Here is a 21,348-nt window from a genome sequence, read left to right on the forward strand (position 1 = left end):
AAATTTTTATATTCTAGAGACTTGTTACTCATGTTGTCATAGTAACAAATAATGTAAGTGTAACATTAGTGGCATCAAAAACATGATAATTATTTTACACTGTAAGAATAAATGATGTTTTATCAACATTTACACAAATGTAGCAGGAGTCTACATTCACATATCTAGAGATCCTACTGTAGATTTCACTGGGTTAATTATACAGTATGTGAGATTTTAAATTGAACGTCCTTGATGTGGATCTGCATCAGTTCCAATATAATTTACCTCTGGGACAACTTTGGTTTTTTTGTTTTCACCCTACCCACTTACGCCTGCATAACCAGCCATTCATTATTGATTCTATATTAAGAATATAGTCTCTAAGCCCTCCTGCGAGGTCAAAGGTCAGGGTTGACTTAAGGGCAGCATCCCATGACAGCCAGTGTGCATACTTGACGACTGAGCAGCACTTTCAACTCATGATGACCTTGTTCTGCCTTCATCCTCAGGACACAGTCCTGTTATATGCTGAGAAAATTTCACATCCATAAATCCAAGTTCTCAAGGTCTCGCCCATCCTTTGAACTTTTCATGATTGAATTTAGAAAGTATTTTGAGTCTATCCAACTTACAAACAATAAGACATGTGCACATACAGTTAGTATGCTCCAAGGATTCTTTTTAAGAAATCTGATTGTATTGCCTACCTTTTCTAGTAAGTTTTTATTTGATTCATTATTTTATTTATTTTTATTATTATTACTTTTACTCTTTGTCCTGTTACCATCTTGAATGTATCAACCAATTGAAAGTGAAGTCATGTCTGATCCTGTTAAAAGCAACCGTGTTTGGGGGGTCTTGAACATGGATGTGTTATATATATATATTAAATATGATATATACTGTATGTATCTTGAATACATGGATCCATGCTTGAATATGAAACATTTTTGTAACAGTCTGTGGCGCCCTCTAGTGGTAGCAAGGACTAACTGATTTCCGATCAGGTGGAGAGTCAGCTGACTCCACCACAAACAGGAAGAGGAAGTCACAGTTCATGAAAGTAGTCATGTAAAAATAGCTAACTCATTTCAGTATATGTCTTATATTATAAAAAGAGGCTTCTAACTCAAAAGATGTTCGGCGGAGACGATGAAGACGGAGACTTCTTGTCTCCCACAGGAGGGTGAGTTTATTTCCCCTCACTAAGCTAATGCTGTTAGCCTGCGAGCTAACTAGCCTTTGGGCTATTCTTATCATGGATGAAATTACAACAAGACATGTATGATTCTGCAGTATGGGCCAGATTTCATTGAAAATCTGTCCGTTTATTTCTGCCTTGTTTGTGGGAAATACCTTTTAGAAAACAACGTAAAGTCGAGGCGATTCTTTCTAAGCTGTTCTCTAATATTCACCAGCAAGCAGATATTTTCATTAAATATTTTTAAAATATTAGTGTTATTTCCATAATCCTTCTACCAATAAGACATGGACAGCAAAGCTAACTAATAATACTCCATAAAAATTCAATAAGCATGTTTATGTTGAATTAGAAAGTGACAGAGTGAACTAACATTACCTTACACTGCCAGATATCTGGAGACAGAGCGGAACGCTTTTAATTTAATTTATTTTTTATTTAATTTTTTACTTTAACTTTTAATTAATTGAATTTATTCGGTTCTTACTCTGTAACAGCGTTACAAAAGAACGCACATAGATAAATCCAAACAAATGATATCAATCAATCAAACAAAGAATCCTGTTTTCACTATGCGAGTTACCAACTATAAAGTTTCAAATTAAAATTGACATCCACAGATTTCATATCTCTGCTCTTATCACATGCCTTCATGTCTCCAGCGACCTCTGCTGTGTCTTTATGAAATCTGATCTCACATCCATATTCTGTCCACTGAACTGGCTGGTTCCTGTTAAGCAGACAGTAACTTAATGTTGTGAAATGACATTTTATAAACTCTGGTGTGCTATTTATCACCTGTAATGAAATTGCATTGTTGTAGAGCAAGTGAGATGTGCTCAAAGATGGTCAGAAAGCATATCAAACAGTTCTGGTTATACAATTTCTAGCTTTATTTGCATTTTGCTAGTGAGGGCCACTTAAAATGGAGATTGTTGTGATGTTGCAGGAATCCAAACTCAGACTCACTCACTATTAATAAACCCTGCCTCTCAATTATAAGGCATTCAGTCTCAGCTTTGCCACATTATCAGAGTGACAGTTGTGTTGTGCTCTCTGGCACTGTGAGAGCATTGTGTGATAGCAGCACTGTGTGTACGAGCTGGAGGGAATAGGCGGCCTGTGGAGCGCCTGTTCTAGAGGGAGGGAGTGTTCATGGTGGCTAATTCCTCTCACATGCTGCTTGTTAGAAGAGTAAGGTGAAAGGCTTCTGCCACAGCCCATCTCTGCTCAGTGGAGCCTCAGCACTGAACCGGAGCTCCGCAGTTTCTGCTGCTTTTTCTGCTATGCTGTTGAATCTACCACGGCGGTGTGACCGCACCCGGGGGACGAGAGATCGGGGTAGCCGAGGGCAGAAAAGTTGGAACGTACACCGCTAGAAGGATTTTTAACTCACACATGCAAACAGGCTGCCCCTCCTCATCCCAGTTCCTTACCATCGGAGATGAGGGCCTCAAGGCTTTCAACATGTCTGTTCTAGGAGATACCAATGACTACCTGTGGAAGGAGTTCCAGGGGTCAGTAAGAGTCTGCTGTGCCTTCTTCTGGGGCGTCAACTGGATGGAAATTGTCATGAAACTGTCTGTTTTTGTTGCTTTCAGCTGCATCTCATGGTCCTCCTCAGCAGTTCAAGTTTGAGAGCTTGTCATGGTATGTGGCATGTAGCCTAACTCCGTTGTTGTTGTGGATGTTGTCATGTAGCTGCATGACAACAGAGCAAACTTTATTCAGTGAGGAAGATCATGAGATGTAGAATCGTATAAAAAAAAAGTTAGTAAGTGGACCTTGAGTTAAGTTTGTTAAAGTGCTGATTCCAGGTGTCATAGAAGTTGTTATATAGCTCCGTGACAAATGAGCAAACGTAATCCTCTCAGGAAGACCATGAGATATGGTTGAAAGTTCAAGAACAAGCTAGAAAGTGAACTGTAAGTTATTTTTTTTGTCAAACGATGATCTCTCACTCTTTGGGTTTTGGACTTTTGGTTGGACAAAAAAACACTTTTAAGATGTTGCTTTGGGAAATCATGATGTGCTTTTATTTTTTAATCACTTTCTAACATTTTATGGACTAAATCGTTCAGCGATTGATAAGAAAAATTGCCAGATTAATCGATAATGACGAATTGTCAGATGCTGCCCTAGAATTGTTGCTTTTGACTTTTTTAGCAAGTTTTTGGAGCTAGAACACACATAATGTAGCCCATTGTGTAGCTACTTGACTTGTAAACCTTCATGTGGGTTAAGCTGCAGCTACAGTAACTCCTGAAATCCCCCAAATGAAGATGAAAGACTGGTATGAGCAGCTTTGCCCTTGTGAGTAGGAACGGGCTTGACTGCACAGTCAGACGCCGACATATTTCATCCTATGAGTGTAACCACAGAGTGGAACAAACCTCAGTAGATTATACAGTTGACTGTACATTTCATGGCAAACATGAGTCTATCTCCATGATCTTTACACTTGCTCTCTTTGCAGGGCCAAGTTGGCCTCCCTGTTCGGACTAGACCAAGAAGCCAGTCAGGGGAACGAGTCGTTCCAGTACACGGCGCCGAAACAGCCCAGAAAGAGCTCAAATCCAGGTAAGAGCATCAGAACAGGATCAGGAAGTTAAAGTTGTGCCACGATGTGGATGCTGAATCGTCTTTCGTCTGTTTACAGCAACAGCTACCCAGAAACCCGCTGCACCACCTGGAGCTCCTGCAGTGTTAATGGCCACAGCAGTCCAAGCCTTCAGATAGTGAATACTCTGCTTTTAATGTTTGAAAAGCATTTTAGTGTTGCTTTGAATTGCATCTGAGAATTTACAGCTTTTGATTTGCAGCCTATAAACTTTGATTGCAAGTTTCAATTCATTTCTAAGCAAAGTCTGTTGGCTGCAACTATTTACTAGCAAGAAACATTTTTAGAAATCTTCAAAACAAAAGTGCATGACCATTCAAAGCTTATGATCAAGTCAATGAAACACTTTCCTGCCGTTGTGTCTCACAGTATTAACGGACAGTATGTGAAGCAAGGAAAGCTGGGAGCAGCCGTTCTGGGCAACCACACAACAAAAGAGGTTGGAGCTTTAGTAATTGGTCACTCATTTGAGATTATTGGTCTGACTTTAGATTTTTATGAATAATGCACCTCTTTTTTTTTCTGCAGTACAAGCTGCTTCTATACTTGAGCCAGCAGAAACAAGTGACCGCTGCCAAGATTCACATCGGCTTCATTTTCACGGTGAGCAGAGACATAAAGGATGTAACATACATACATACTGAGAGACAGATATTCTGATGCATCAAAGGAACATCTCACTTCATACTGACATATGTTTGAAAAGTCAGTCAGTGTGTGGAAACACAGTTAGATTTTTAGGGCTTAAAAAGTTTCTTTTGTTACCAATAATCTCCACAGTAATGCTGCTTGTTAATAGACAGTACATACTTCTGTAAAAACAAATAACAAAAGTCAATAAATGTTTTTTTTGTAAATATGTAGGAACCTTTCACAAGCACATTTTTAAAATTTAAAATTTAAAATTCTGTTTTTAGGTGCATTACTCTTTGTTATTCTATATATTTATGTCTCTCCACCATCTTACATTGTCTGTGGCACCAGAGTAATTATGGACTGTGTTTATTCTAATCATTTATTAAGCTGATGTGTTTTAGAAAGCTGTTATAAATTGGTTGAACTCTGATTGGACAACTATGACATCACCCCACAAATACACTACAGTTGGCCAATCAGAACTCCTGTTTCCATGGTGAGGGTTGGACCTCATTTAAATTTCAGACAACACACATCTTTAAAATAAAGCAAAAATATGAAATATGAAACTCTATAGCAAGATACAAATGAATACTGCAGCTCTTCATATCATCAGACACATTAGTAAATAGCCTTTACAAAAATAATTGTGAGGATTCATTTTCATCTTATCAACTTTACTAATCATTCATTCTCAAAATAAGGAACTTTGATTATTGGCAAATCTAATCTGTTGACTTTGTTTTTTATGTTGAGTTTTTTAAAGCAGTATTCATTGTTTTTTAGCCACTTTGAGGCAGCTGAACAAGCTGAAAACACCTCATCAATTAGCAAACAGTTATCTATTAACACATCCAGCAGACACAGAGCAAAGCTAGCTTTCATTTAGAGTCATGTTTGTGTATACCTGCTTAATGTATGTCCAATATTCACTCAATAAATGATAAGATACATGAGTAAATGTAAAGAGAAAAACCCTGTTTAACTTAGTTTTGTGAATTCATTTTAAAACGTGATTATTAGTTCATTAAAAACAGTATAAGGAGATTAGACAATCTTATTTTTTGATTGCATTATCTAAATTTAAATTGAATGAATCAATTTCTAATAGTGTTATGGATTTTTTTTTAAAACTGATTACATTAAAAAGTCTGTGCATATCAGTCTATGCAAACACAAAAACAAGAGCGGTGTATCAAAGTTCACCACTTGCAGCTGACGTTTTGTAGATTCAGTGTTCCTGACGGGTTCTTTCTTTCCTGCAGGTACAACCAAACAATTACTGCACTTTTTATGATGACCAGAGGCAGAACTGGTCCCTGATGTTTGAATCAGAGAAAGCTTCATCAGACTTCTGCAAAGAGGTAAATGACACAGGAGGAGAGCCACGACTAAAGATGTCAGTGATTGTTTGAGCAACAGTGTGAGCGACTGAGCAAACAGACTGTTTGTACTGACAACACAAAGGTCCACAAGTATCAGGATTGATCTGCAGAAACTCTTTATCAGTCTGGACTGCACTGCTTTTAAGCTTTCACCAGATTGATTATGTTTATTAGATAACGACCTCTTTCCCTTTATTTGCATCAGGTATGTTTGGGGAAAGCGAACAGCGCCACCTCCTTGGATACGGTGGTGGTTCAGGAGCTGAGTCTCGGGGAGGGCCAGGCTGTGGAGAACGGAGACTCTCTGGAGGTGGTGTACACAGGCTGGCTCCTGCAGAACCACACCATCGGACAGGTGACGAACCTCCACCGTCTCCAGGTCTTGTGGGTCTTCTAGACGAAGACGGTGCTTGACTCATTCAATCTTAAATTTCTTTTCAGATCTTTGACTCCAACCAGAACAAAGACAAGCTGCTACGACTGAAAATTGGAGCTGGAAAAGTGATTAAGGTAACACAGACTGTACAAAAAACTCCTTTTAACACAATCACTATATTTTTTTATGTTTATTCCTTTTTATAGCTAATTGTTTTGGTTTTTTTTAAATTTTTAATTACAATCTAATTGTGTCTTTTTATCCAGTTTAATCCGTTTTTTTGGGATGGTGTATGTATGTACTGTATCCAGACATGCTGCTACATGTTTTATTTAGGAATGGGTGGTGCTGAAATCAAATATCTCAATATTTCTTTAAAAAATACTGTGATATCAATAATGTCAAAACATTTTGGCGATAACATTCAGCTGATATTTAAGAGCAAAAGAACCCCAAATGTGGGTTATCATTCATTTGTAAATATGATGATCAAACAGGTTGAGGCATTTAAAAAGTCTGTGTTACCTGCAGATCAACAGTAAACACATCTCACTACCTTCTCTGTGTGAGTAGGGATGGGAGGAAGGGATGCTGGGGATGAAGAAGGCTGGCCGTCGTCTCGTTATTATCCCACCCAACCTTGCCTACGGATCCAAGGGAATCCCCGACCGCGTCCCGGCTAACAGCACTCTTATTTTTGAAGCAGAGCTTCGACGGGTAACATCCTCTGGACCTTTTCTACCTCCTTCCCTCATTTATACTTGTATCTTTACATTTTCTGACACACGTGATCATCCTAAAGTCACAGGATTACATAGCTTTGTCTTGTGTTTATAGGTGAAGTTTTCCAAGGACAGTGGGTCTGATCGGGCCAGTGCCAGCTCCAGAGACTCAGCTGCTCCCTCCCCAGCTCCGTCCCCAGCCCCCAGCGTGGAGAATCTGGCTCCAGAGCCCCCAGTACAGACGACTGTCTCGGGCCCAGGCAGACCAGGGTGAGACCTCAACCTCAGGAAAGGGTTAACAGCATTATAACTCTTTGTCACCTAAGCTGATTTGTCTTCTTCTTTCTCTTCTGTTTTTTTTCCCCCCAGGGACCCACCGCTTCGTGCAAAGTCGAACTCTCTCAGTGAACAGCTGGCAGTAAGTTCCCGCGCTCCTGATCAATGAAGCGCTTCTTAATCTAAACATATCTGTTGTATTCTGTTGTTGGGAAGCTGTATTGATGGAAAGTGTTCAAACCTTTTTAAACTTCAGAATCCAGACGCCACAAAGGCCAAGCTCATCTCTCGCATGGCGAAGATGGGTCAGCCCATGTTGCCCTTCCTGACGGGAGTGGCGAGCCAGCCGGAATCCAGTGACTCTGAGCTGGAGGTGGGTCCACACAATCCTACGATGAAGCTTTTTTTAACACATAAATGTTAAAGAATAGGACTAACAATATTCTACATTTTTCTTAATGTCAGTAAATCTAATGTGCAGACCCAAACCAACGATGAATTGAACCTTTTTAATAGGAAGCTTCCGTTACAAACCGTTTATTTGAAGTTAGAAAAATGTGGGCATTTACCAGACAGGGGCGGTCCAATGAAAGATGCTGCTGAGTTGCATCATGGGAAGTGTAGGATCCACTGTTCTTGGAGCTTGACCCATATTTTACTGACTTAAAGTTAGGATATCTCAGCCTCTGCTGCACTGATCTGACCATCATTTGTCTCTTGACAATCCATGAACTTTATGGAAGTACAGCATCCCTATAAAGAGCAGGACATGTTGGTGTCAGTACTGAGTTTCTGCCACTATGTGATTTCTCTGCAGGACACCAGCGGTGGCAGAGCGAAGGATCAGCCTGCTGCTCCGTCTCCAGTGCAGATCTCTGCTGCTGCTCCAGGTTCAGCACATGGTAATGTTTGTCCACTTGTATGCATTGTCCCTGCAGCTAAGGATGACAAAGAACACAAATTCTTATCATGATATACTGATCTGTTACATTCTGTAGTTTCTCCCGCAGTACATCCCCATCCTCAAGCTGCTCCGCCTTCTGCCTTACTTCCTGTCATGACCGCTGTTGCCCCACAGCCTGGGTTGCCAGGCAACACCCACGCCTTTCAGGTTAGATCTCACTGCATGTTGTACCAATTTACCATTAATAAGTCATTATAAGAAAAGAGAAAAATGTGGTATTATATCAGTGTATTATGTTGTTTCATAGCCTTACTCCTACACACAGACCTCTGTGGCTCCAACTCAGCTGCAGCCTGTTGGCCAGGTGTACCCTGCACAAACTGTCCCCTACATGGGTAAGACTGCTCAGTTCAATAATAACAAAGCCATTATGATCAAATCAGAAGAGAGTGAGATTTATGTAATGTTTTAAAGAATGGGAAGTAGTTTGTTTTGCAATTAAGTGGTAAAACTGTTGGCTTTCTTCAGGCTCCAGCGATGTGACTTCCTTCTTGATGACCGAGGCCCGGCAGCACAATACAGAGATCCGGTTATCTGTGGGAAAAGTAGCAGATAAAGTGGATCAGCTGGCCTCAAAGGTATAAACTCAGTATCCAAGAAGGTTCATGAAGTGGCTTAAATTGAAAGGAGATACAGTCGTGTTTGTTTTCTGCTCTAACAGATAGATGACCTTCAAAGGCAGGGAAGTCTCTCCATGAGTGTTCCTAGTATGTCGATGGAAACCTCCATGATCATGCACAACATCCAAAGAATCATCCAGGTACATTGTTGCCTTTTGTTTTGTCCTCAACTCTTTTAGATTTTCTAATCACGTCTCTGGATGTGCTGCTGTTTCATCAGTGAATCAAACTGTTCTGACTGCTGTGTGTGTTTTCAGGAGAATGAATGTTTAAAGAAGGAAGTCTTTGAGAAAAGCTCTCGTATTGAGGAGCAAAACCGCAAGATCGGTGAACTCATTAATCAGAACCAGAGGTGAGCCAACAAATGTCACATTATCTATCAATCAATCCGTTTTATTTAAAGTGCAGAATCACCATGCAACATGGTCCCTATACACTTTACAATTAAAGATAAAGACAGGAAAAACCATACAGCAAGCAAAATAAAACAACTACATTAAAAACATCAGTGTTAAAAAGGTGAACTAAGTTCTAATGAAGTGAATAAAGGTATCTTTTCAGTCTTGATTTAAAGGTTTCAACTGAACTTGCTTTTTTAACATGTAATGAAAGGCCATTCCAGAGATAAGCCAGCTGTTTGTTTGTTAACTGAAGGAATGACCAGGAGACCAGTGTACTTCCATCCTTCACATGTTGGGTAAAGTCAAGACTAGAAACAAGATCCATAAATTCTACTGCTCTACAATCTGAACATTTATATGCAGGTTAAAATCACCCAGTTAAATTACTCTATCATATCTGACAAGAGCAACTGACAATAATTCAGAAAACTCAGATAGAAAATTAGAATTGTATATAAATGGTTAATGCAATAATAATAGCTAAATATTCAAATGTTTATTTAATCTTTATTTAATCAGGAAGTCTCATTGAGATTAAGATCTATTTTCCAGGAGAGAACTGAGAACAAGAACACAATCAGCAGACAGAAGCGAGACAACGACACAATAAACAAGGAATTCATAAAAACAGTTACAAGAATCATAAAAACATCAGATAATAAAGCTTTAAAATGTCCGAGGGGAGGGTGAGTTTGAGGGCAGTTTGTAGTTCATTCCATTTAAAAGGTGAAACCAGTTCTGCCAACAGTAGTGAAAACATGAGGGATATCTAAGGTTAAGTAGTTACTGGATCGTGTGCTGTAATCACTAGATTTAAATGAGAGAAGAGATGTGAGGTAGTTTGGAAGCTTCAACAGTAGAACTTTATAGATGACAATAACATGAGATGGTTATTTCTTCTTGACTGTAAGGAAAAGTCCAAAAGTGCATTCAGTGCAGGTGAACAAGTTAGAAAAGATGGTCGCTATTCTGAAAATAAGAAGCTCTAGTCTGGGGGGGGGAGTGTCGCTGAGGCAGTGGATAAGAGCCGACATTCAGTAAGAAACAGAAAATGATCATATTTAGAAATAAAATCACTAATATGAAATCTCTTACTAGAGAGCGATTTAATGTACAATAATGCAAATCATCTGAGGAGAACATGGAAGGTGCAGAATCAAGCTTCTTCAAGCTGATTTGCACTTCTTTGATGTACAGTGTAGGAACCAGTTTGAGTTCTATTACAGAGGACAGGTGTGCTGTGATGGAGATCACTGTGTGTGAACTGGGAGGAGCCATGCGGAGCTGATATGACACAATTAACCAGAGATGCGGTTAACTGAGTAGAACACTTCCCTATCACAGTGGAGCATCAGGGGCCAAAACCAGTGGAGATACTATCTAGCAGGAAGTGAGAACCTGTTTTGCTGGTGTGGACACTGTCATGTGCAAAAAGGAAGCAAGTTATATACTAGTAGTATACTACATTATCAATTATACCATATGATCTAGAGGGGCTAACAGTGACAACATTTCAAAATGTACTCGAGTAGCTAAAAGAAAGTCTGAGGAAAGTTTTAATGTGAAATGTGTTTGAGGTGGACCTAACGTGGTGGTGTTGTGGTGGTCCAGGTACATGGAGCAGAGCAACCTGCTTCTGGAGCAGAGGAACGACTCCCTCAAATCCTCCAGTGAACAGAATCAGGCCAGACTGCTGCAGGCCGAGCAGGACAAGGTGAGTGTTTCTCCCCGCTGATGAAACGGCGGGCAGCCGGTACTGTGGATCGATCTCTGTTCCCTTTGTGTCTTTTTCTCAGATCCTCACTATGACACTATAACAGGCATGTTATTACTCTTTGGTAAAACTTACAGAACGCACTGCAAAAGATAGTCGTTTGTGATCATTTTTGCATTGTTTTGCTTTTCTACTTGCCATAAAGTGCCAAAGTTGTGATTACTTTGCTTTCTGTGGCGACCATAGAGACAACCTCACTGCCTTATAATTAAATGCCTTGTAATAAGTTGGTGACATCCTGCCTTCCATGGAAGATGCATAGACAGCATATCCTCCCATCACCATCTGCAGGAAACTCCTGTACACCTTGTAAACTCTCAGTTTACAACTCAAATGATGTAACAGTTAGTCAGAAGCTGTTTTCTCAGTGAGGAATGTTCAAGGAGTTCCAGCTCAGGGATGAAAGCAGGACCAGGATTTGCATCTGTGTGCAGTTAGGATGACTTTCCTCTGTTCCAGACGCTCCGTGAGATATGGAGACCGTTCATAGTTGGGTGTCGGTGTGTGAGGATGGTCAGCTGGCTGACAAACTCATGGAGCATCCCTCATTACCCAGCTCTGTAGGGAATGAAAGCAGATCAACAGCTTTCTTTCTCTGCTGATGTGATGTGTTTTATGAACAGTATCTTATTTGAATTTTATCATAACGAACCCATTCTTCAAAATTTACTATATACGAATTACTCACAGTTGAAAAGTTGAATATCCATTTTTCAATTAAAGCAAACACATTCTGTATTCTTTCAGCCTCTTTATTCAAGCTAATCTTTGAAAACAGTGTACTCAAGTCACTTCCATTATCTGACATTTATGAATAACTAATTTCATAATAATCCATCTGCAGTTGATTTTCTTCTTATTTGAGAACAAATATAATCCAGTAAACATGGCTTCGAGTCTAATTCCCAATTAAGAAATCCAGAACACCTCCCCCTCATCCTCCCCCTCATCCTCCCCCTCCCCTCCCTCTCTCTTTGACAAACATAGCTTCTCATGTCCGTATATTTAAAGGAAGATGTGATTTGTGATGATTTATTTCCATGAAATGTGCCGCAACTGCTTGGATGCATTTATTTCCATGTGGTCCTTTTTATGTTTTGCTATTCTTTGTTTAAGTTTTTCTCTTGACATTTTCCCCACCACCCATCCATCCTTCTCCACAAGGTTAATAAATACAAAAAAATGTGCAAAATATAGCTGCAGGCTGCTACTAACACAACACAGCTGGCTTGAGTTTCAATTCAAAATACTTAATTTGACCCTCAAGGGGGCGATTTGAGGCAAGTGAGTGTTTGCAAACAGAAGAAGAGAAGTCATTTACATGCATAAAAAGCAAAAGTTCTAAAAGAACAAATAGAAAGAATTGAAATACACAAAGAAGAATGGCCCACAAAGTCCAACACCACAGAGGCACTTATTATGTCAAAAAAAGTGCAGATGCATTCATCAGTCTATACATAACTTACATGTCTTGTACTGTGGTTGTTCACAAGTCTGCTGAGTCTTTGTCACACTGACAAACAGACTTCTCTCACCGACAGTATTTGTAGGTTTGGATGATTCCAACATTTCCACCATGAATGACTGGAGGGAAATGTGTTTTAGTGAAATGATCATTTCTTTAATATTGGATACATTTCAGTGAAAATCAAATTCTTGCATTACGGCTCCATGTGATTGACCTCCAGACAGCGCATTTGGTTTTGACTAAAGATGGGAGACTGATACATTCCAGCTTTCAAATTTGAATAGTTATAACATTAACATAACTGTCGTACCGGTCTGTCTGAGAGATAAGTGGTAAATTTGATTAAAAAAACTAAAGAGCATCATTATCTCCTGTTTGAATCCATCTTTCACAGTGAGATTTTCACTTCAGTATTACACTTGAAAACACATACATACTCTACTTGGTTTGGTATTAATTTATAATCATTTACTGTTTTCTGTTACATTTCCAATGCTGATGATAACTGCTCCACTCTTTGCCAACTGCTCTCTGTGGAAAATCTAGCATTTACTGCTCTCTCTTCTCAGCATGCACTGCCTCAGGACCTGAGCTCCGGCCAGGTGAGCCTGTTTTTTCTGTGTACTGCTATCAGTCTGTGGTCAAAGAGTATCTGCAAAAAAAGAAAGGAATGACAAAATGAAAGTGTCTGAGCACTCTCAAAGTCAGCAGTTTTGTTTTGTTTTTTTCCAAATCAGCAGCTTCACTGCATCAGAAATCTTGTTTTAGTCTTGAGCAAACATTTGTTGTTCTCACTTTCAACTCAAGAGGGATAAACCTGCTTTCTCTGCTTTAAAGCATTATGTAATTATTTCCTAGGAGCACAACAGATAAGTCAGAGCCAGTAAATGATCATTTCCACCACTAAAGTCACAGAACACTATAAATCTGTATATTTAATAATTAATATTCCTCTGACTTACATGTTGAACTACTGTTTGACCCCAGATCTGAATCATCCTGTTTATATCATACTTCATTAACATTTTAACTAACTTTTCTTTCTTCTTTTTTCCCTTCTGTCTCTTTTTTCCATCAGTCATCATTCACCCACCAGTTCTCTCCCACAGGTTACTCCACTAGCACCAGTAACCACTCATCCAGGCTGTCACCGCCTTGTTCCACTGTCTCTGTGTGGCCTGGGTTTTACTTTAAACAGCCACCAGTACATCTCCCCCCTCTCACCCATCCCCTCTGTCCCCCCCCCCCCCCCTGCGTCTCCATCAGGTCCGTCTGACGGAGGATCTGGCTTCGTCCACGGCCCGGTTGTCTCAGCTACAGCTTGAAGCTTCTGCACATCAGCAGAAGGCTGTGGAGCTGCAGACTAAACTGAACTCGGCGCTGCAGGACAGTGAGAGCCACTGCCAACGTATCGCTGCCCTGCAAACACAGCTGGAAGGTTTGATGAAGTTTGCATTTGTTTGGAAAACTGCAGAAAATGGAGTATTTTAGCTAACTAATGCAGTTTAATAGGACAGTCCTGCAGTGAATCCTACCTTCATGAAGGCTCTAATGTTCAGCTGTTTTAGAGAAGCGTTCAAGCTTTGTGATCATTTTGGAGGATGTACAGTAGATTTTGATGTATTCTAATATTAAATCTAAAAAGATTGTAACATCTCTCAGTATATTGCAAGGCAGTCCGACAGTAGCACAAACTACAGCTTCCAAAATGACCAAAAAATTGAACGAACACCTCTCTAAAACTTCTCTTCAACAAGCAAACCAACTGACACTGACAGTTGGTGTGTTTGGTTCCACCAGGGTATCTGCAGGGATTAAACAGTCTTAAATTCAATTTTCAGACAGATAGTAGACAGTAACATTAGTTATTAGTTGTTGGTAGACGTCATACACTGTAAACTACAGGTGAGACAGTAGATTGGACTGCAGGAAGCTGTTTGTGGACCTGTAGCAAACACTGTCACTACTGCTCGCCACAGAAGCAAAGAAGCTCGTCGACTCATAATAGTCCAGTGTCAGCTTAAAAAAAAAAAAAAATTGATTATTTTGTATTTGGTTAAATTATCCATCCATCAATTTTCTGTAATTTGTACCCTTTATAACCATACGTCAAGCAGTTTCCACGTACACTTTCGTGTTCCTTCTAGCTGCCCCACGTTCCTTTTTGGTGCTATGAAAATAACTGAGAAATGCTACCATGCCTTGTTTTATTCTTAATATGTTCATTTCCATCCATGGTAGAGACCCTAAATATTAGCACAAAATTAATAAAAGATTGTATTTGAAGAAAAAAATAACAATTGATACCATATGTGTGCAAAAAAATGGGTTTATAATGCCCTCAATATGACTCTCCAGTCATACTGAGAGCATGTTTGTCTTCCATCCTACAAAGTTTGGTGAGGCTATGAATAATATTTTTCAAGATATTAATGACCAAAAATGGCTTCCAAGATAAGGCGTTTTTGAGAGTGTAAAAACTAAAAGATATCAAGGAGCAAAAAAATAAAAATAAAAACCTTGGAATTGAAAAATATTTGAAGGCCTTAGTTTTGGGGCCCAAACATTACAAAGACAAACTTTGAACAAAATGTGAGACGGTGCTGAAACCACTTTCATAGTTTCTGTCTGATGTGACAGGGAATGACCTGAATATGATTTAAGAGAAGTGAATAAACTTCCCATTTAACAAGAACTTAAGTACATGTTGGTCTGACAACAGCTCCTGATTACCTTTAAACCAGCTCTGAAGAACCGAAAGATGCAGACTTGTGTCAATTTATAAGTAATCAAATCAAGCTCTGAGATGCATGTACCAGTCCTGGAACATAGAAGAAAAAGTAAATCCAAGTGAAATCCAAGAATGTTATACACTGACTGAGACTGCTGTGTGTGTGTGTGTATGTATTTCAGAGCTGAAGGAGGCAGCAGAGAGAGCTCAGGCTCAGTACCGCTCAGAGAAGCAACAACGCAAAGAGATGGAGCTGAGAGTCAACAACACGGAGGAGGAAGTGCAGGACCTGAAGACTGATAAAGAGAGCCTGGAACGAGTGAGTACCCTTCATATGTATGTCCTTGCGCTCTCTTTTTTCACAAATGGCACCCTGCATAGATGTCACCATGGATACGATAAAAAAAAAAAAAAATGTTGGAAACACTGATAATATGTTAAAGAGCTGTTCAGACTCAGAAAGACTTCAGGCAGATGCTCTTTGAAATATAAATGAGGTTTTTCTGTGGTTCCCCTCCCTTTCAGACGCTTTCGGAGAGGAAGAGGAAGTGGCAGGCTGAGCGTCAGCGTCGGGACGAGGAGGTGGAAGAGCTCCGTAGGAGCAACCAGCAGGAGCTGGACAACCTCAGAGTTCAGCTTCGCAAAGCCAGGACCAGCACTGACAACGCCGCGTCTGAACAGGTGTGATCCAATGAAGAGCCTGTGAAGAAATGAATATACTGAAGGAATATTATTGATCATGTGATGCTTTAATAACTTGTAATCAGTCTCACAAGATCGTGTATGGAAGTGTTAAGCTGTTACATTTCTAACATTGCTTTGTAATGTGTCGCAGTTGTGTCAGCTGCAGGCGGAGCTGGAGGAGGAGTGGAAGGGGAAGTGTGAGCAGGTGTTGGCTTCAGCTAAAGAGCAACATGGCAGAGAGGTGGCTGAGCTGACGGAGCAGAGAGACGCTCTGCAGGAGAAGATCACCCAGCTACAGGAAAAGGCAAGCTAGTCATTGGACACAAACTCACTGTCTGAGCTCAACTGTCCCGTTGGTTGTTGACTTAAAGAGGAACTCTGATTTTAGAGATCCTCTTTACTAGTGATGAGCTTGTGAAAACAGCTGTATGATGTCTTCTCTGGCTCTGGAGGAGCTTTGTTAAGCCTAAGACAATAACCCTGATGATGTCATCATTCAAAATGTGGAGGTACAGACCTAATACTTAGGACTAAAAGTCAGGATATCAGGATATCATTTGTTATATAGTGTGATGTAATGTGTGAATACATGATGTTTGAATGCCTTCATTCTGGTCTCTCTCAACAGTTTACGGTTCTCAAGCAGTCAAGAGATTCAGAAGAACAGAGTTTGCTGCAACACCAGGGACAGACTGAGGAGCTGCGGGCGCTTCAGGAAAAAGTAAGATGGATGACTAGTTGTCAGTCAGCATGTGATTTAATTAGATTAAATAGTCATCATTGGCGAGGAATGCATTTGTCAGGGATGTCACTTTAAAGGAATTCTTTACGACATCATGTTTACATACACAACTGCCATTCATAAGTCAGGAGAGATTTACTGAATGACTTATATTTGCTGCTATTTGTGTATATATACACACACACACACACACACACACACACACACACACTCAAGATGTTGTTCTCTTTAAGTACACAGCCCTGGAGCAGCAAGCAGCAGCTGTAAGGGAGAAACTGGAGAGAAGAGTGGCTGAACTGGAGAAGAAACTGACAGAGCAAGAGAACTCAGGAGATACTGCAGCAGAGGTGAAAAATCATACATGCACAAATGAAATAATGAGGTGAGGGTGCATCATTTTGTGAAAGTCAAAGAATCTAAATATCACCTCCAGATGTCAGTAAAGGACCGCTGAGTGCTTGAATTTCACCACCAACAAACAGGATGTTACAACGTACAAGCCACATGCAAATCAGTGCAACTGTGGTGCAGTAAATTTTCCTTTTGAGTGTGTAATTTTCAATCAAAAACATAATTAGAGAAAGAGTACAGGATGCCTGCTGCACGAGGAGGAGACACAATGGAACATCACATTGACTGGTGGCTTTTACCTGAATTCTTTGGTTTTGTCCTCTTGCGACAGGTGTTAGGAAACAGGGAGATAACAGTCAGCTGTCCTTGTTAACAGTTTATTGTCATGTACCTGCAGGTGAAGCGTGTGATGAACGGTGTGTTTCATTCTCTGCGAGGGGAGTTTGACCTCGGTGAATCTTACAGTGGCCAGGCTGTGCTGGGGGTGATTGTTAGCACCATTAAGGTAAGTGCTTTCGCATAGTGCACAAAGTCATGGAGATGAAAATGCATATCTTCTGCTTATACACTGCATCTCTGAAAGTATAAACATAGCAGCCAGATGATTGTTTTGAACATGATTGATTGTTGAACATGTCAGTAAAAACCACGGGCATTAATCTGCTGCAGGGTTTTCTCCCATTGAGCCACAAGAGCATTATACAGTAGATGGCCCTTCCTAAAGTGCTGAGATATCATTGTATGCTGCAGCGTTAAGATTTCCTTTAGTTGAAACTGAATTGAAATTGAAAGGCAGCCAGAGAGTTTACACCTGGGACCCAGCAGATCCTGTCACTGTGGACAATGGCAGTAAATACAATAAATAACATCTGTGTGGCCACTTCCTAAGTGTTGCTGAGAACAGTCACAATGAAAACCACACCCAGTAAAGTTGTTTTGGGTTCTGTTCGGTTCCGCCCCTCGCTCTCTCCCTTACTATTTTCTCTCGTTTCTTTCCTAATGAGGTAGTGAGGCTTTTAATCGTGTTTTGGAAGAATAAATAGAAACAGAGATCACACCTGAACAGAAACATTTGTCGATTTGTGCACAGAGAAGCACACTGCATCTTGTAGAGTCATGGGAGACCCATTGTCTAACTACTTTCCCAGAGTATGCACGCAGAGTACTCACCTGTTAGGTAGATCCTGAGGAGTCTTTCCCAAATTCTTGACCGACAAATAAGTCAAATTCATGCAGAACAGCCCTTAAACATCATAACTCGTTTGATACTCTGCATTCAGACAGGCAGTGTTCTCCTGGCATTCACCAAAACCTTGATATATTTTTTTTTTCCCATCAGACTGCCAGATAGTGAAGTGTGAGTCATCATCACTCCAGATGAGGACAACATGTAGCTTATGTTTCCTGCTGCTTCTTTACTGAGCTGTTCTCGCTCCTAGCAAGATTGTCAAGTTTGACCTTCACAATAAAAGCTCTTACACTTGATTGTGGCAAATGTCACCTGGCAGAAATTTGATGAAGTGACATCCTGAGTGTCACACTGGAAGTCACAGAGTCCTCACTATAACACCTTCTACTACACGTTTGTCAGTGGAGATAACACGGCTTTATGCTCGATCTATGCGTTCAAAAATGTTGGTTATCTAGTGTCTAACTGTCAGCTGTAGACCCAGTCTTACAGGCAGTTGACAGTTGTATATTACCTCTGCTATCAGTATCTATCATAATTTGATTTGAAGACTTTGAAGCACGTGTTTTGCTGACCTCTCTGTAATCATATGGATTTTTTATTTTTTTTCTAGAATGTAACTCTGCAGCTGCTCAGTGGCACAGAAAGATCCTCACTGAGACCAAGTAAGAAGGTCGAGTTAGCAGAGGAAGAGGAGGAAGCAGAAAATGACGATGCAAAACAAAAAGAGGAGAAATCTCCACAGAATGTACATGTGAATGGAGAGAGAGGAGTGAGAGAGGAAGAAAAGGAGGAAGAGCACGAGGCCGAATCAAAGTCTCACCAGCTCAGCGAGGCCCGTGCGCATCAGGAAGTAGCAGCGGTGAAGGAGACAGAAACGGTTACTGATTTAGAGACACAAAAGCAGTCTGAAGCTGTAGAGGCGACAGATCCAGTTTCATCCACTGAGTCAGAAGTACAGCAGGAGCAGGTAGAACGCTCTGTTCCTGAAACATCTACAGAGACAAAAGACAGCAGTCAGTCTGCAGCTCCAGAGGATGGACCTCATGTGAGTTCACCAGCTGAGGTCAGACAGGAAACTCAGAAGGAGTCAGAAGGAAATGAATTGGACAAGGAGAGTGTGAATAATGGAGAGCATCAAGAAGAAACAAATTCTGCCTCTCAGAAACCCTTTGGACCCCCTGCTCACCCACCTCCACCACCAAATGCACTTCAGAGCAGCGCAGGAGAGGACACGAGGTGAGCGCTAGCGTGAACGCTTTCTAATATAACAGATTATTGTTTGACCAGCACTGTGGCAGTAAAACCTTCTCAGTGGTCAGTCTGAACAAAGTTTGGCTTCTGATTCCAGTAAAGTAACTGGTTGAATGGATGTGATGCAACATCACTGGTATTGTTCCAGTGTTCAGGTGGAACAGGAAGTCAACACTACAACTGCTGTAGACTTCCAAACAAAGCTATAAAACATTTTCCACATTTTGTCATTTTCCACATAGTCTGACTCAGTCAGGTAGAGAGAACATGCCTCGTCAGCAGTAATTCTACATCAACAACCTCACCAAGCTTTGTTTTTTTCCAAATATGTACTTCTGAAAGCTTCTGGATGGATTTATTGCCAGTTTGTAGTACACAGTTTGAAATCACATAACCTCTTGTATGCATTGGAAACAAAAAAATAATATAAAGTATGTGCTGGTTGTAGCTATTTGTTGAATTGAACCATATTTATATGTACTTCTGGGAATCAATAAGAGTCTCCCTTCACATGTTGGAAGGTGAAGCATGAACTAATCTTGCAAAATTCAGTTTTGTTGACCAAACTTCTTTTAACTCGACCAAATGTCTAACATGTTTGTCCCCCGTTCTGTAATATGCATGTATTCCTGCTAACTAACTGCCTGTCTGACCTGTTGTTTCTTGCTTGCTTGATCCCCGTTTTCCCTCCTTTCTCTCTCTGCCTCACTGTCCTCCCCCCCCCCACCCCCCTCCCTTCTGCTATTCTCTCAGTCTGACTGGGGGAATGGGTGAGGAAAATGGAGAGGAGCCATTTTTCCAGAGCACAACTCCTGCCAAACCCCCCGCACCGCCCAGCGAGGAGGAAGAGGAGGATGAGCTGGTAGGGAAGGATCTGTAGAGTTTAGTCTAAACTCTCAGATTTGATTCACCCCCCTGACCCCGACCCTTCCCTTGTGTTTTGTCTCAATGCTAAGTCAGTTTAGCACCACATTATACTGCACAAAAATGATAAATAGTTGTGTACTAGTTAAATCCATCAACACAACATTGTTTTCATCTCTTGTTTGTTTGTCCAGAGCTTGAAGGGGCGTCCACCACCAGCTCCACTGTTTGGTGATGATGAGGAAGAGGAGGATCTAGACTGGCTGAACTGAGATGCAACCAGAATATTTAATTTCTGTGTCTAAATGATCGACACTAAAAACAGGCGTGTGGTGCTTTACCAGCTGTTGTTGTCCAGTGCAGCAGTGAAGATGATGAGAGAAGCCTCTGCTGATGAACTTGATTTGACAGAGCAGTCAGACAGCCCGGCTCTTCACCTCTGCACTGCCCTGCTGGCTCACAGCTGCTACCACAGCATCCCGGAGAGCAAAACTACAATCTCAAACTCTGATTCTGGTTGATTAATACAAGCCTGTAATTCACGGAGGAATCTAAAGAAACGCTTATCATTAATTATTTGATATCTGTTGGCGACACGATTTAATCCCAAATTTTTTACGTGGCACTGTAGCAGATTAGTTTGTTGAATCAGCAGTTATCCTGTTGTCAGTGGTTTCAGACTATGCCATTACATGGTTTTTAATTATTAGCTTGCTGCTTTAAGAGTATAACTTTTAAACAATTTTGCTAACTTGAAATTCATCCCAGGAAATAAATGACATGAAAAATGTGGCCTTTTATCTCTCTCTTATGTTTTGTTGTGTATGTTGAATCTGCTGTGTCTGCTGTAGTTCACAACTTTGTTAAGGCGAGCATTTATTATGAGGTTAGTCCCATAGTAGATATTTCATGAACAAATCAGCCTGGTGCTTTTGCATAAAATTGTCCTTAAATTCTGTGTTTTGAATTTAATGTCAGTCTTTAGATGATCAAATTAAGTATGTTGGTTTGTCAGTTGATATTATGTTGAAATGAATTAATACTGATTAAACAGTTTGTAAAATATGTTTTTAATGTTGTGGATGCCTCAGACCAGCAGGGGGTGCTG

The 21,348-nt window shown here is 40.4% G+C and overlaps 1 protein-coding gene across 3 annotated transcripts; it reads left to right on the plus strand.

Moving 5' to 3' along the window:
• The first annotated feature begins 994 nt into the window (after window positions 1-994).
• fkbp15b (FKBP prolyl isomerase family member 15b) lies at window positions 995-21,307 on the plus strand. 3 transcript variants are annotated; one of them, XM_042422026.1, is made up of 29 exons: window positions 995-1,168; window positions 3,660-3,763; window positions 3,843-3,921; window positions 4,173-4,242; window positions 4,332-4,406; window positions 5,705-5,803; window positions 6,030-6,179; window positions 6,266-6,334; window positions 6,774-6,917; window positions 7,038-7,192; window positions 7,292-7,340; window positions 7,455-7,571; window positions 8,016-8,100; window positions 8,197-8,309; window positions 8,410-8,497; window positions 8,631-8,740; window positions 8,824-8,922; window positions 9,040-9,134; window positions 10,795-10,897; window positions 13,692-13,863; window positions 15,339-15,475; window positions 15,682-15,837; window positions 15,992-16,144; window positions 16,469-16,561; window positions 16,816-16,929; window positions 17,331-17,438; window positions 18,736-19,361; window positions 20,130-20,238; window positions 20,435-21,307. In XM_042422026.1, the coding sequence occupies exons 1-29, from the start codon at window positions 1,119-1,121 to the stop codon at window positions 20,510-20,512; spliced, it is 3,600 nt and encodes a 1,199-aa protein (XP_042277960.1). In that variant the 5' UTR covers window positions 995-1,118; the 3' UTR covers window positions 20,513-21,307. The 3 variants fall into 3 exon arrangements, with proteins under 3 accessions (XP_042277960.1, XP_042277962.1, XP_042277961.1); XM_042422028.1 differs by having other exon boundaries at window positions 8,428-8,497; XM_042422027.1 differs by having other exon boundaries at window positions 8,209-8,309.
• Window positions 21,308-21,348: the final 41 nt, after the last annotated feature.

This window comes from Thunnus maccoyii, chromosome 9 (genome assembly GCF_910596095.1).
Source record: "Thunnus maccoyii chromosome 9, fThuMac1.1, whole genome shotgun sequence".
NCBI classification, from domain to species: domain Eukaryota; kingdom Metazoa; phylum Chordata; class Actinopteri; order Scombriformes; family Scombridae; genus Thunnus; species Thunnus maccoyii.